Raw genomic sequence first — 15,554 nt, forward strand, 5'->3', positions numbered from 1 at the left:
CTTACTTAACAGATATTACGTCCTTCAAGACCTTCCTTTAGCGGCCTTGAACGCAAAATCACAATTATTCGTTCAACGACATTTCCCGCCCAATGTTTAACTATAACATTCAACTACTGACATCATGCGTATGCTTAATATTCTTCGGCATCTTAAAATAGAATTTCAACAACGTGATAACATGTTCATGATATTCAAAGGGATAACGTAAACTTCCGTTAAGAACACGTTTATTATTCAATGAGATGTACACAATCTTTTTTTTTTTTTTTTTTTTTCAATGTTTAATTTAACCATTCAACTATTGACATCACGTATGTATTATGTTCTTCCGTAACTCAAATAAGAACTTTAAGTTAAAGGAATAAAGTAAACTTCCGTTAAGAACATAACGCTTTTATTCAATGGGATGCTCTTATTTTTTTTTTCTTTTCAATATTCATTTTAACGATTTTATTATTGACATCATATATACGCACTGTTCTCCCGCAGCTCAAAATAAAACTTCATCTACGTGATAACTTGCTAATGATAGTCAAAAGGGTAATAAAACTTCCGTTAAGAACATAAAGTTATTATTCACTGAGATGTTCTTAGTATCTTTTTTCGTTTCAGTCTTTAATTTAACCATTTAACCATAGACATCATTCATGCATAATGTGATAATATGCCCATGATGGTCCAAATAATATCGTAAAGTTCTGCTAGGGATATAAATTTTTTATTCAATGAAATCTTCATAGTTTTTTTTTCTGGAATACAGTAGAGTCTTGATTTAAATGAGGGATGCGATCCAATGTATACACTATTAGTTTACACACTTGTAAACACACCTCAAACTGTTTTAAACCATTCCTTAATATTACCGTTTTCTACGTGAAGAACCATTCGTGGGAAGGTGAAGCGCAGTATCTATGGAAAAGAGTTTATGAGATTTTTAAAGAAGCGCTCTTTAGATTCCATACTAATGATGGGGAAATGTTGGAACTTTACGTTTTTTTCGTGCTTTATTTCCAGCGGAAACCAAGTAAGCAAGCTTTTACAATAAAGCTAAAGTGCAATACATGACAAAAATGAAAAAAAAAAAAGTAAATAAATAAAATTTGGCACACACTGCGCTTTATCTTCCTACGGCAGTATTATACGGTATTTAAAATAAAAATCTTTTTAATCCCACATAAAATACTTTTTCGATGCGTAAATTCTTTCTTAAATTTCAAGAAAGTTTATCTTTCCTTTTTCTCTAGCTTTAAGCAGTGCGTTTAGGTACAGTTGTATGCAATCAACTTTCACAGTAAGAATGAAAAAAATGAACGGGAAATACAGAGTGGTTAATCGTACTCAATCAAAGCGGTGTTTAGACTGGTACGATGCGGGAAATTTTCTTCAGTTATGCGAAAGGAATAAAAGCTCATTCATGAAGTCAATATTTAGCCAATATAGTTGTGCCCACCCCCCTAAGAGCAAGGGCGCACCCCCCCCCCCCCAATTACTACGAAGACCCCCACCCCAAGCAAGAGCCGCCCAATGAGAAAAATACCCCTCAAAACACCCCTTTTCAAAAAAATTCAATGGCGCAGTCTGCACCATGACGTCCCCCCCCTCCTCCAGATGGGCAGCCCCGGGCCAATAATGGACCCGATGCTTACTCCCTGCGCTTCGCTTTCGAAAAATTTCATGTTGTAGGCGAGCATGCACATGTTGTCATGCACATGAGGAGCTCATGTTAGCTCTGAGATAAGTTACTCGTGAAATGGCAAATTTAACAGAAACTATATTACAAATTTTCTTTCTGCAATTTCTTTTGCAATGACAGGAATGCACTTCTTTCATATTTATTCCTCATGTTTACTCAGCAAGTTTCTAACATTGTGAAGAATAGAAAATTAATAAACGCAGCAAATTCCTCTTATGTGAAAGAATAATAGACGTTTCAATTACGTAATTTACGCATCATACAATATCACTAAGAAAGAGACCGGCTGATTAAGATTAAAAATTTAGATAAGTAGATAATAAAAATGAGATCGCCGGTTGAGATTCAGAAAAAGAACTATTTTGACAAAAGCGAACTTTGAGCTAGCACAATATCAGACTTGGAATTAGTTCTGATATTGTTGTGGATTTCATCTGTGACGTTTCAAACTTTTAGTTTGGCTTCACAGTTAGTTACCAGGTAAGTAGTTTTAATCATGATACTTACTAGTCATTAATAGTTTATAAGTACGTTATAAAGGAATTTTTCCCAAGGAATACATTTATATATGAACTTATATAATTAATCATTACTATGATAAACTATAAAGTTATGTAGTAAATCTATAGGAAAAGGTCGAAAAATGGGCACCCTCCTTTGGTTTTGATTTAAAGTTACTTTATTATAGATAAACTCTAGATTTCCTTAAACATTTGTTTGCATCCTTAACTATGGTTACTCGCCTAGTGTACTGAAAGAGGCGAGGTGAAACAATATTTAATACAAAGTATTGCAATTTGAAAACTAATTTACAAAAAGCTTCAGAAAAAGAACCTGAAAAGAAATGGGGTGCAAAATAGGCACCCCAGGGTGGTTCAAAAATACATATAAAAAAAAAGTTCCTCCTAGATAACAGGACACCCCTCAATATTTTTAGACTTGTGGATAGTAATATACTGGAAGAATTTTAGCTTCCTATTTCAGCTGAAAGAGGGTGCTCAACCCCACCCCCGCTAAACTTTATAAGTATAGGGAGGGGGGTTAAAAATACATTGAACTGAAAAAACAATGCTACATATTATAACATACACGAGTAGTATGCATATACATTGCAATAAAATAATTATTTACAAAAAAAAAAAAAAAAAACAGAGGGGGAAATTAAATGTTTCTAAATTTGTGACATTTTCTATGCTACAGCTAATGTTAAATTGAGGGGTCATTGAGCACTGTCTTAAAATTTGAGTAAGAAGCTAAAACTTTTACAGCATAATACTATTAGTAAGTCTAAAAAAAAAAAAAAATAGGGGGTGTCCTGGACTCTAGCTGAAAGAAAGCTTTTTTGAACCACTCTAAGGCACCCTCTTCTAAAAACATACAAAATATAATTTCGAATGTTTTAAAACAGGATACAACGCACCGCAAAATGGGAAATAATTTATTCTCGATTGGTAATAAATATTTGTAGGAATCGCAAACATAACTGACTCATTCAGCCTGGCTACGTTTGTCCACATTTGGAATATAACACATTTAACTTACGGCTTTCCGCAAGAGTCATCAGATAACTTTTCATCAGAAAAAGATACAATATTTTCGACCGACTCGAGAGTATCCCTATCATTGTTGGCCAAGTTTTAATCATCATCGGCGTCCACAAAAAGAAAGTCACCGAAGGCGGGTTAGTGTGATGACGAATCGTATCGATTTGTGAGTTGAATTTTCTTTTCTTTCTTTTTTTTTAAAGGCCTTTGGTCTTACCACCTCTGCCTTTTGGCTAATGTTTTACCTCGAAAAAACCCAAGGCGGCTTCTTGAGAGAACATTTTTTCAGCACTTGGTCAACTGATTCTTGTATCCAAAGTTTTCTTGCATCCAATAATGCGATTGAACCATGTTACTTTGCGTTCTAAAATACTTTAAGGTTTTCTTACCTCAAAGCATGTGTTAGGATGCAATTAAATATGTTAGGTAGTAACAATAGTGGCCCATATATATAGCAACCTTACCTAAAAATAGTGATCTCTATCTCATGTAACCTAAAGAAGTGCGTTGTTAAAAGCGTGCTTCTGAAAGGTAATATCCGAATAGATTAGAATCTCCGCTTTTCGAAATCACTGAATTGCTTTTAAACTAACCATAGAAACGTAAAAAGATAATGATTTCAGATGCCTTTCAAAATTGTGCGATGAAAAATAAACTTGAATTTGCAATAACTCAAACTGCATCCACACTACTTGAATGAATGTCGTCAATTCCTTTCTGTTATGTTATATCAATATATATATATATGCGCCACTGTCTACAGTCCTGGTTTCCAATCTTCAATACCTCCCATTATCCACTTAAAGAGCGGTACCTATATTTACACATGCCCATTTTTACACTTTTTTTTTATAGAAAGTCTTATATATTGAAATTCAGTCTCACTTGTTGTCCACCCATGTCCCCTAAAATTATGATAGACGCGTATCAGTGACAAGTGTCTTCTCATTTCCACGATTTCCACTTTATCAATATCGACTTCCCTTTTCCGCAACGAGTCTTCCCGTTTGACAGTAATTATATACGTTTGAATCAAGAGCGCCCATACAGGAGGGCAAGGGGGGCTCGAGCCCCCCCCCCTTTGAAATTAGAACTTCCTTGCTTTTGGTTCTTTTTTCTTTGCAAAAATATAAAAGCATTTATTCTCCAGCCATTAATGAATAAGTTATTAAAAATGAAATATTTTAATGACTTGAATCTGTCCTGAAATCGATTTCCATAGAGAAAATCCCCTCCTAACCCATGGGGAAAATATCTGAGCCCCCCCCCTTACAATTTTGCATATGGGCGCCCTTGGTTTGAATGTCTGTTCATATAACCAATTTTTCATGAAATATGATATAAAATTACTTCGAACGTGTGTCTGGAAGCTGTTTTTCTAAATTGAGATTTCGTTGTTTTAATGGCTTACTATCCAGTAAAAGTTTCTTTAAAAAACGCCGCTGTACTCGTTGCTAAAAATAAAAAAAAAAATCAAGAAATACCGCAGTTATTTTAATTAAAAAAAAATCTCATTATCTTCCCCGATTATTGACTTAGTAAGAGGTTTCATTGGTTTTGGATTTTGTTCTCTGCGTTGCCGGATCTAGGGGGGAGCAAACCATTACTCTTGCCCCGGGCGGCAACTTCTGTAGGACGGAAGATTCACCCTATTTCTGTGTTTTTTTTTTCGCTGAAACTTGATAAAAATTCAAAGAAAGTTGGATAAGGGCGGCAATTTTTAAAGTTTTGCCCCGGCAAAATCGTAGTTCCGGCACTGTTTTTCTTCTACGGATTTAGAATAGCTGATTGTATTAATCTTATGGAGGCACTAAGAGAGAGAGAGAGAGAGATAGAAACCATATTGTGCAATTTCTCCCTAAATAGTATCCATATCATCAAAAAGTGTAGCAATGTATTTCATGGAAGAGCATAAATTAACAGTCTACTCATTGATAGGGAGAAAATATCTACAAAGCGCACGAGCCAAAACAGATAATTATATAATTAACTACAATAGATTATCTCAAGAATATTTTGTCATTTAGTATCTCGATAATGTATTGTTATCACTGCAATCAATATGTAGCTTTACTTTAAACGCTTACCTTTCAAAAACTAAATTCATTATTTTGTACTCTGTGCCGATGAAACCATTTATCGCTTTTCTAGTGTCACGTGTAGCTACATATAGAGAATTACCGTATTCAGGTGAGTAATAATTGCATTAAAATAGTATTTTTTTTTAAATTCATGATGAATGTGTCAATTATAGAGTATATTTATAGTTTTAAATCACCAACGCTTAACCTTGATTTATCGACCAAAAAGAAAAAAAAGGCACATTAAAGAACTTGATTATTTTATATTTTGGGACATTTTGACTAGCGAATAGCAAAATTTTACTTAGTTAATTTATGGTTTTAGAAGGGTGCATAAGTAAAAGATTCACAAAATCTAATTCTCACGTGGGCACTGTAACCAGCAAGATAGATCATCCTGAATTAATAAATATTGTGTAAGGTTATTAAGCTGTAAAATATTTCTTTTCGAAAACGTAAGAAAATGAATAAGAAAATATTTAAATGTTTTTTCTTAATATTCGTGAAAAACCGCCAATGTAGAAAAAAAATAAAGGATATTACAGGCTTTTCATAATATTTTTTGTTTTTTCTTCTTTTTACTGTGGTAGCTCCTTTACCGCGATAATTTTTGAGGGATGGAGTTGATATTTTGACGAGAATCAGCATTCTTGCCCTGAATTTAACTCGTGGTTTACACTCCTTTCAAGAAGGACTTCACAAACTGTGGTCTATGGACCCCTTGGGTCTCCGCGGCAAACATGAAAGTTCTCTTGCATAAAAGTGTTACCTACCAGAAGTAACCATTAACAATGGCCCAGCTATGTTCCAATTATTTTACTCAAAAAAAAAAAAAAAAATGCCTTGTTCACGGAAATAAAAAAAAAAGAAATTAACTTTTAATGTTTAAAAATCGAGGCCAATTTAGTTTCAAAGTAGTAATTTTGCTAATTGTGCAAACAATGAGCTCTTTTAATGATTAGCTGGACTCTAATTAAGCTCTCCTGATTAAAGTACGGCTGAATTAGTAGTTGTCCTTTTAGTTTAAATGTGTGTTAAAATAGTATTTAGTAAATTTGAAAATATACTTTCAATTTATATTTTGGTAGAGTGCCTAATATTGATGCATTTCCTCTATCATTTATTTTCACGTCAGAAATAATGACACTGATAAGGTCTGTCACGGAGGTGAAGAATTTTCCATTAATATAGACCTAATGGGTACACTTTTCAAGGAAATATTTTTTTCTTCATTGCTACAATCTGCACATGTTAAGCATATGAACATATGTTCACTTCTTTTTTTTACATTAATTTACGTCCCTGAAATCCAAGTTCACGGAGGTGAGAAGTCAGAATAACCACACTAAGTTTCTAAACCAAAATCTATCTTCTTTAGGTAACGGAAACGAGAATTTGTGTGACATGACTCCTTGTTCTACTAAAACGAACTAAAATACAATTTTAAAAAATTAAATATACTTAAACAGTTAGTATTTGAGTCACTTGTGAAAGGAATAATAAATAAATAGGTATATACTCTTAATTAAACAAGTTATAAAGCAAAATAAACAGTCCCACAAAGTGTGTGACATGCCACGGAGGTGAGAATTTACATGTTGTGAACCAAAAATATACTAAAATAAAAGTTATTGTTAAAAAATTGTTGGCAGGTTTAAATAGATACGTTTTTGATGAAATTAAAAAGCATTGTTAAATGAATTGTTCCTTAAAATCTTTACTGTAAAAGGCATGTGACAGAAAAGTTACACTTTTTGAAGAATGATCCTTTTGCATTTTTTCCTTTTGCGTTTTTTTTTCTTCTCTCATCAAAAAATCGCAAATGCTGAGCATGGCAGAAAACACAAGATTGCATCGCCGATAACAAATCTTTTGTCTTGTCAGTAGTTTTAACTCCGCCTCCTATTCTTCGAGCACCATAAACGAATGTTCGTTTGTTTCTCCCTAGAGGTTTTTGCAATCATCCCCTTCCCTTAATTTAGAGTCAGATCTATCCTTATATAACACTGTAACTATCATATATGAGTTGATAACCCATAACTTCTACGGTGACAAAAACGACGTTCAATACCCAAACTTCGGTATCGGACATTCTCCCTTCACATTCTGCACCTACGGTTTATTTAAACATTTTTCTTTTCGCTTAAAAAAAAAGATTACCAGCTTTTTTTTTCTTGACTCACGTGTTCACTTCAATGTCAATTTGACTTAAAAAAAAAAAATCTACCAAGGGAAGGTTAATTAAAGCAACTTTACCATGCATTGAAAGCAGTATAACAAATTTTCTTTGCGATTCCCATGAAAAATGAGACAATCTATTGCACACCTGCTATCCCCAAGTTTGAAAATAGAAATCCTATTCATTGGAACACGTGGTGGTTATTCGACACGCACGAAACGTAAGTTACCTTCCTCAGGAGCGAAAGAAGAACGTAATAGGAAATGAATTTATTTCAAGTCTTAGCCGCTTTATATCATATCGTAATCTTCAACGCCTTCAACCAAGCAATGATATTTCCGGCTTTCTCCTTCAGAGAAGGCGTGTTATGTTTCCGTCAAATTTCTCAACTTCCTCCAAGTATCCGATCTTTTCCATATCAAACCTTTTCTTCTCCAGGAATGACGAATAACTTAATACTCGTTCACTTTCAACACATTGTTTTATTAATGAGAACTGAAATGTGTATATTGTCATTTTTTATTTTAGTATTTTTATTAACTCTTTTTCAAAGCTATTTTGCTGTGATCTTGACTCTTTTTGCTCATCAGGATTTTCACTTCATGTTAATTATACAATTAACATGAAGTGATTAATAATTTCCAATATATCTTTATTCGCCCGCTTCGCATCATTTTCAAAAAAGTTATGAACAAAGCCTCAAATAGTTTCTATGATTCCTTAAATCTGATTACTGATGTTTTTAAATATTTAAGCTTCTTCTACCCTTTTTTGCATAATCAATGTAATATCGACAAACTCTACTCGAAATTGTTTTTTTTTTTAAATTTTATTTTAAAATATTTATTTACTTCTGATGAGTCTGAATTTAATCGGCTGTTTCTATACTTTTTGTATTATTTGCTTTATATATGTACTAGGAGTACCCGCACGTCAACGCCCTTGATAAGAATTTAAAGGAAGTCCGTTGAATAAAAAAATCTACTCCCTCCCCCCTTCTGATGTGAAATGATCATTTTTCTTCAACTAAAATGCGTCTAGGGTGGGTAGAAAAACACTTTTTTTTTCTAATTAATTTCTAATAGCGCGGAAAACTTGCGCATTGGCATCCTAATAACGGGAAAAATAATTAGAAAAGTTATAATTAATTTTTGAAATCGCGCATGAGACCTCAAGAAGAAAGCCCTCAGTTGAGAAAAAAAATAGGAAAAATTGGCAATTTTTATAGATGTATATGTTTTCAAAAAATAATTTACTTCATTTCTAATAGTATAAAAATACCCTTCGTAGTTACAAAAATGTATAGAAAAAACTTGGGGGCACATTGCTGATCATTTGAATTCGCACAGAAAGCCTTAAAATACCATTTTTAAAGTAAAATATTATCTCAAAAACTTTTAAGCTGACATAATAAAGCTATAAAAATATACTATTGAACTTCCGTTTTCACATTTTACATAAATTTGTCATGCTGAAATGACTCAGGACTCACCACGATGCAGGCCCGTAATTTCAAATTTTCCAGAGGTTCAGAGGGTGCAATTTCAATGGAAGTTTCAACGGAAAACAGCAAAAATCACGTCCACCCAAATGTAAATACATTTATTTCTCAAAGCCGTGGTGGGGGCAATAAACCATCCCCTGTCCCCCTAAATGACCGGTCTAATCAGGTAGCGATGGCAGCAAGTTGAATCCAGCTCACCCTACCCAATCAACCAACCAATTTGGGTGTGATTCATTATGCTGAATTCTGACTTCGTGTCAAATGTTCATGATCTAATTGTAATTTACTATGAAAACCTTCTGGATTTTCATGGTTGCAACAGTTTCTCGCAGCCTCTGTCACAAGTGTTGCACATTATTCTACCGATTTAGTGTGGTATCAAATATTGAAGCTATGGCAGGGCTTTGACTTTCAATGAAATTCAAAATCTTCTGTTGACATATTTGACAACAATGGTGGTGGTATCAGCGTACACCTCAGCCGATCAATAAGTTTAGGATAATCTACCGCTTGAAATTAATTAATGAACGCTTGAAGAATCCTGGTTACTCATTTCAGACTTTCAGTATTCTACTGTAGCCTAATTCTAGAACGTGCTGTGTGTAGTCCAATATCATGGCCTCATCATATTCTCTGGATGATAAAAAAACGAGTTTCAATGAAGGACGGGATCAAGGTTTTCTTTTAATGTTATTCGACAAATGTCTTGTTGTTTGAATGACTTTTAGTATATGCTTCGGGCCGTATTTCACGGTGTACTGCATCCTAATATCAAACCAAACAGGAGCGTTGGTCTAGGTATTTACTGTAATTTTTCCTGTATCAGCATTATGCTTGTCATACTAATTTGGGAAACATTAAGTCCTAACACCCAGTTAGCATAGTTAACCGTTGGGAATAACTGAGGAATCTGGGATACTTAACAACTAATTCTGGATCACTTGTTGAAATATGCTCGGTATGAAAATTTCAACGACAAGGTGAAATTTCCGTGCCATACTCAGTCAGTACAGAGATTATAAAACTTGTGACAGAGACTGGTGAAAAAGTTTGCGGGCATGAAAATCCAGATGATTTTACTAAGTAGACAACATTCAGATTAAGATCTTTGATGAAAAATTTGATACTAAGTCAGAATTTAAAGAACTTAAACAGAAAAAAATCACACACAAATTGGTTGGTTGGTTGGTTGGGTAGGGCGTTTGCGTGAGGGACGGGGGGAGAGAGCTCAACTTGTTGGGACCTCCATGTGGTGAGTCCTGAGACATTTTAACATAATGGAAAAATAAGTAAAGTATTAAAATGGATTTTTAATATTCATTGAAAGCCAAAGCCCTGCTATAACTTGAATATTTGATACCGCACTCAACCGGCAGAGAAATGAGCAAAACTTGTGACAGAGGCTGAAGGAAAATGTCGCAAAGCGTGAAAACCGAGAAGGTTTTCATAGTTAATAACAATAAGATCTAGAACAATTGATAAGAATTCATAATTTAAAAAACTTCAGCATAATGAATGAAATCTATATTGCTTGGTTGATTGTGTAAGGTGTTTAGTGGGACTCGACTTGCTGCCAACACCACGTGATCAGGCTTGTCAATTAGGGGGTCGGGGTGGTTTATTGTCCCCACCACGGCTTTGAAAAACAAATGTATTTACATTAGGGTGGGCATGATTTTTGCTGTTTTCCGTTGAAACTTCTATAGAATTCGCACTCTTTGACCCCCCCCCCCCCCCTCCCCTCTGGAAAATTTGAAATGACAGGCCTCCGCGTGGTGATTCCCAAGGTATTTCAGCATAAGAGAAATGTATGTAAAATATTAAAACGAATGCTTAATAGTCAGCCTAAGAATTTTTGAAAAAATATGACTTTTACTTTAAAAATGGTATTTTTTAAAGCTTTCTGAGCCGGGTTGGCTTTCTGCCGGCAGAAACTGGTTTTTGCACTGCCAGTGGCAGAAACTGGTTATAAACGGTAAAAACCGGCAGAAACTGGCAAAAACTCAAAAACATCTTTAATAGTTCAAATAATTACTAAATGATATTGGTTTAAGTACACTAAAAAATGTGGTTCAATTTTATCATTTAAAAAAATAAAACCCATTGCTATTGCCCTTGATTTAGCTCAGAAAGGAATTGAATTGCAGATGCACGTGACATTTGGATTAAACAAAGGACGAGAATCTTAGGGGTGCTGAGGAAAAAGAAGTGACATACAGATTTAAACAGGCAGTTTCTGATTGTCATTTCTTAGCATATACGCTTCATCTAAAACGCTTGGGATTGAAATTATCATGTGCTCATGAAGAAAATACCAGAATTTTACTTGCCAATACTAACCTAGATTTTATACCTAATATCACAGCTTTGCAAAACAAAATGACCCAATTTCCCAAAACTTATTTTTCAGTCAAGTTTTTAAAACTACCCCAATTACTACATGGTGGACCAGTTTAAAAAAAACATACAGTTGATGGAAGTTTCCTGAATCTTTCTTGCTCCTTGATGGCATTGCCGTCTAGTTCTTCTGTTGTGAGAGTATTCTAAAATTTCTCCTTTATGCCCATTTAAATTAAGAAATCATTAATATTTTCAATCCACCTTTTCTTAGAGACAGCTGCAGAGTGCAAACAATGTAATATTTGATTTTGAATTATACTGTAATTAAATTGTGCTTTGGTTAACATTTCATTATTTTCCTATGATAAGTTTCGATTGTGTATCATTGATTACTTTTATGTTATTTTCTGAGTTTTTGCCAGTTTCTGACACAAATGTGGCAGAAACCGGCAAAAACCCCTTTCTGCCACAAACGTGGCAGAAAGGGGTTTTTGCCATTCCGGTTTTAACCGGTTTCTACAAGTGGTTTTAACCATCACCTCGGCAGAAACTTGCCAACCCTGTTTCTGAGCGAAATCAAATGATCGATAATGTGCCCACAAGTTTTTTCTACACATTTCAGTAAATACAAGGTGCATTTTTTATACTTTTAGAAATGAAGTAAATTATTTTGGAAAAGAATTTTTTCTTTTTTCTTTCTCAACTTGAGGGCTCTTGCGCGATTTCAAAAATTATTTATAACTTTTTAAATTATTTTCCCCATTATAAGGATGCCAATGCGCAAGTTTTCCGCGCTATTAGAAATTGATTGGAAAACAAAAAGTGTTTTTCGATCCACACACCTTTTCAATAAACCCATTACAGTCTCTTTGGAATTTAAAACTATTCGCCAAAACACGTAAAAAGATTAACAGTAGCGTAAAAACGCAAAATAATTCTTCAACTGTATAGTTCATCGCTTAGCGCGCCGAGCAACGACGCTACCGTAACCCTGTTCTTTAACGAGTGAAGCGGTTTTTTTCTGCAATTTAAAATGTTTCGCCAAATAACCAAGGCTATAATAAAAACGTTATAAAGAACAAAAACAATTGAATAATACGACAAATCAAATTATTTACTTAGATAAGTAACTATCTTCAACTATAAGAACAAAAACAAACGTTGAAGAAACAAGGAAAACAAAACCCAATAGAAAAATCCCTACAAAATCAAATGATATACCTGAATATCGAAAAATAAAAACGCATTCAAAAATCAGTTCGCTGACCACAACAGTCCCACAATAGCGTAGCTATCGACACTGTCAGCCAGCGCCCTCTAGATGGGTTAACTTACCTCGCCATCAATTAGGATTTCACAGAACTAAATAGTTAATTAAACATTTAATTAAATATTTAATCTGCAATTACAAATATTTCGGTTAATCTGATTTTTTTTAAAAAAAAGCCTTCTTTGATAAATGGACTATTCAACACAAAAATAATTTTTCAATTCAAACGAGTAGTTCATGAGATTACCACCCGTTTAAACAAACAAACAAACTCTTCAGCTTTATATTATTAGTATAGATAAATGCTCGTGTGTGGGGGGAAATAGGGCAAGTGACCGTTAATCGGCAATATTCTTTCCTGTTGTTTTAGTACATCCGATGCCGCCTACAGAACATAGTGTAAACTTCGTGGCTACTCACACTAATCTACCAGAGACCAGAGTGCTCTGGTGTAAGAATGGACTTCACTGAGAGGTTCCCTTCTTATACAATGCTTTAACTTAACTGTAGAGTTAAAGTGGTAAGTTAATTCAATATCATCGCCTTCAAAACTATCATTTTAATAAAATACCACGGTAAGTTACTCCTCCTGTTGTAAATTTTTTAACACACAATTGAAAACTAATTTAATGTTTCCCTTTCAAAAAATTAAGTTATCTAATGCACGTATGTGAAAAAAAAAAATTCAACAAACAAGCAAAATGCAGTCTAAATCAGAAAAGTAAATTTGCATTCGAAATTTTTAAGCTACTATATCGTTAAATAGTATAGAATAGTATCGTTAAAGAGAAATAGAATAACGTTAATAGAATAGTATCTTTAAATAGTACCAATATTGCCCTGTATAATGTCTTCATTAAACTGCATCTAAGAAACATGTTACATCAGGATGAAATTAGTTTGGAATATTTTTTCTGCATTTCATTGCTTTACCTATTTCTTCACTGTACTCGACTTGCTATATTGCAAAACTTCACATTCCCACAATCTTTTTTTTTTTTTTTTCCGATTTCGAAAACTTAAGCCACAAAATTATTGCTTAGAATTGTTATTTCCAGCACTTTCTTCAATGAATAATCAATATAATTTCGAAAGAAGTTATGAGCTTTCTCCTTTTGTGTGTGTGTGTGTGTGTGAAATGCGTATACCTGAATTGGACTTGAAAAAAGACTGATTAATAGGGTGGATCGAAGGAAAAAAAAAATCGGAATTTCAAATTGCCCAGGGTGAGGAAAGTTGTCCACTAAACAATTATATGTGGAATTTCAAATAGGTCAGATAAAATCTTCATGCTCCCCTCAAGGCGGTCAAAGTTCAAAAATCGAGGCCAAAAATGCCTTTTCTTCGTTACAAATGCATTAGTTTTTAATAACTTTTCAAATGGGTCAGAGTGTAAAAATGTACCTAATGGGGTGAAATACTATGGGAAAAAAAAAAAAAAAATTCTAAACCTCATTGAAATGTTTTCAAATTAAAAATGTATGTAAATTTGTTGCTGTGCAACATTTTACAATTTAAATCTTTTCCTAAATTTGCGTTTTACTGGAGAGAAACTTTTGAAAAGAAGTACTTTCGTCATTCATAAATTCGTGTAGCAGAGATTTTAAGATGCTCCGTCCTAATATTAATTTACTTTTGTTTCAGTTCCAAGATGTTTTGCTCAATTCCGCAGAAAATTGGCACTCTAGTGGCCTCTGGACTTTTAACGGCCACATTAGGTTTTGTTTTATACATAACTTTTCCAATGCTAATGGAGAGTGAAATAAAAAAAGTAAGTTATATATATTTTTTAATGCAAAGTTGATTCTCTTGAAATGTTTCTTTTAGTTTCTTAAGGTTTGATTATTTTATTGTACAAGACGAAAAGGATGCATAAAAATATGATTCTTTTTCTTCAAACATTGCTTATATTAAGAGCTTCTTAATAGCTGATTATTAAACCGACTTCAAAAAAGGAGGTTACGATTTCGTCATGCGGCTTTTTATGTATGTTTTCGGATTATTCCAAGACTACTGGACCGATTTGAAAAATTCTTTTTGGTTTCGAAGGGTATACTTCCCAGATGGTCCGACGGTAATTTGGTCTGGATCTGATAAGGGGTCCCGGAGAAATAAAAAAAAAAATTGAATTTCACACGTTGTGGCTACGTAATACAGCTTACGTATCCGCACGTCACAGGTCACGTGGTTTTTCGGTGACCGGTGTATTTTCACAGCAAAGGTTTTGCCTTCGTCTTGAACGAGAATTCTCGCGGCATATGGATGATTAATTTTTGCCCCCTGTTAATTTTTACTTATAGATGTTACCAATGTTTTTACTACGTAGCATTGCAGTAAATTGAATATATTTTGCTACTTTTATAGCTGAATCAATTACCTTAATATTGTTTTTAACTAAAATAACTTAATTTATTCACTAAAATGTTTTTTTTTATATAATTCAGTTTTTAAACATATTTAGTGTTCAATCCAAGGGGAATTAAATACAGAATACCCCTCCCCCAATGATTTAACTTATATTCTTTAATAATATGTTGTAACTGGTGTCTGATTTCTCAAGTTTGACCAGTATTCTAGATTAATAATTTCACAATGCTGCCAGTTTAATTTGAAATTAGGGTTTTACTAATTAGCAGGCTTTAAGAATAGGATAAGGTTCTGAACTCGTCGGATTAGTTTTTTCTTTGTAAAATGTTCTATAAATACTCGAAGACACATATACCCAGGGGCGTGAACAGGGGGGGGGGGTGAGAAAGAACACCTGCTGGCCTGGGCCTGAGAATGAAGGGGGTCTAATATTTTTAAAGCTAGGGGTGAACTATAGGGGTAAACAATATGAAGAGGGGCCCGGAAAAGTCATTTGTGATGGGCTCCAAAATTTCTGTGCACGCCCTTGCCTGTACCGATAAGGAAAAGTCTTTTTTTTGTTTGAAACAGCAT

General features: G+C 33.8%; 1 protein-coding gene across 3 annotated transcripts in view; it reads left to right on the forward strand.

Moving 5' to 3' along the window:
• The window catches only part of LOC129218423 (scavenger receptor class B member 1-like), a 126,082-nt gene that overhangs the window by 15,812 nt on the left and 94,716 nt on the right, over positions 1 to 15,554 (forward strand). For all 3 annotated transcript variants that reach the window (XM_054852676.1, XM_054852679.1, XM_054852677.1), the window contains exon 2: positions 14,259 to 14,385. In XM_054852676.1, coding sequence (XP_054708651.1) covers positions 14,266 to 14,385 — 120 coding nt within the window. In that variant the 5' untranslated portion in view covers positions 14,259 to 14,265. The remainder of the gene's footprint in view (positions 1 to 14,258; positions 14,386 to 15,554) is intronic.

The sequence above is a fragment of the Uloborus diversus genome, chromosome 3 (assembly GCF_026930045.1).
Source record: "Uloborus diversus isolate 005 chromosome 3, Udiv.v.3.1, whole genome shotgun sequence".
Lineage (NCBI taxonomy): Eukaryota > Metazoa > Arthropoda > Arachnida > Araneae > Uloboridae > Uloborus > Uloborus diversus.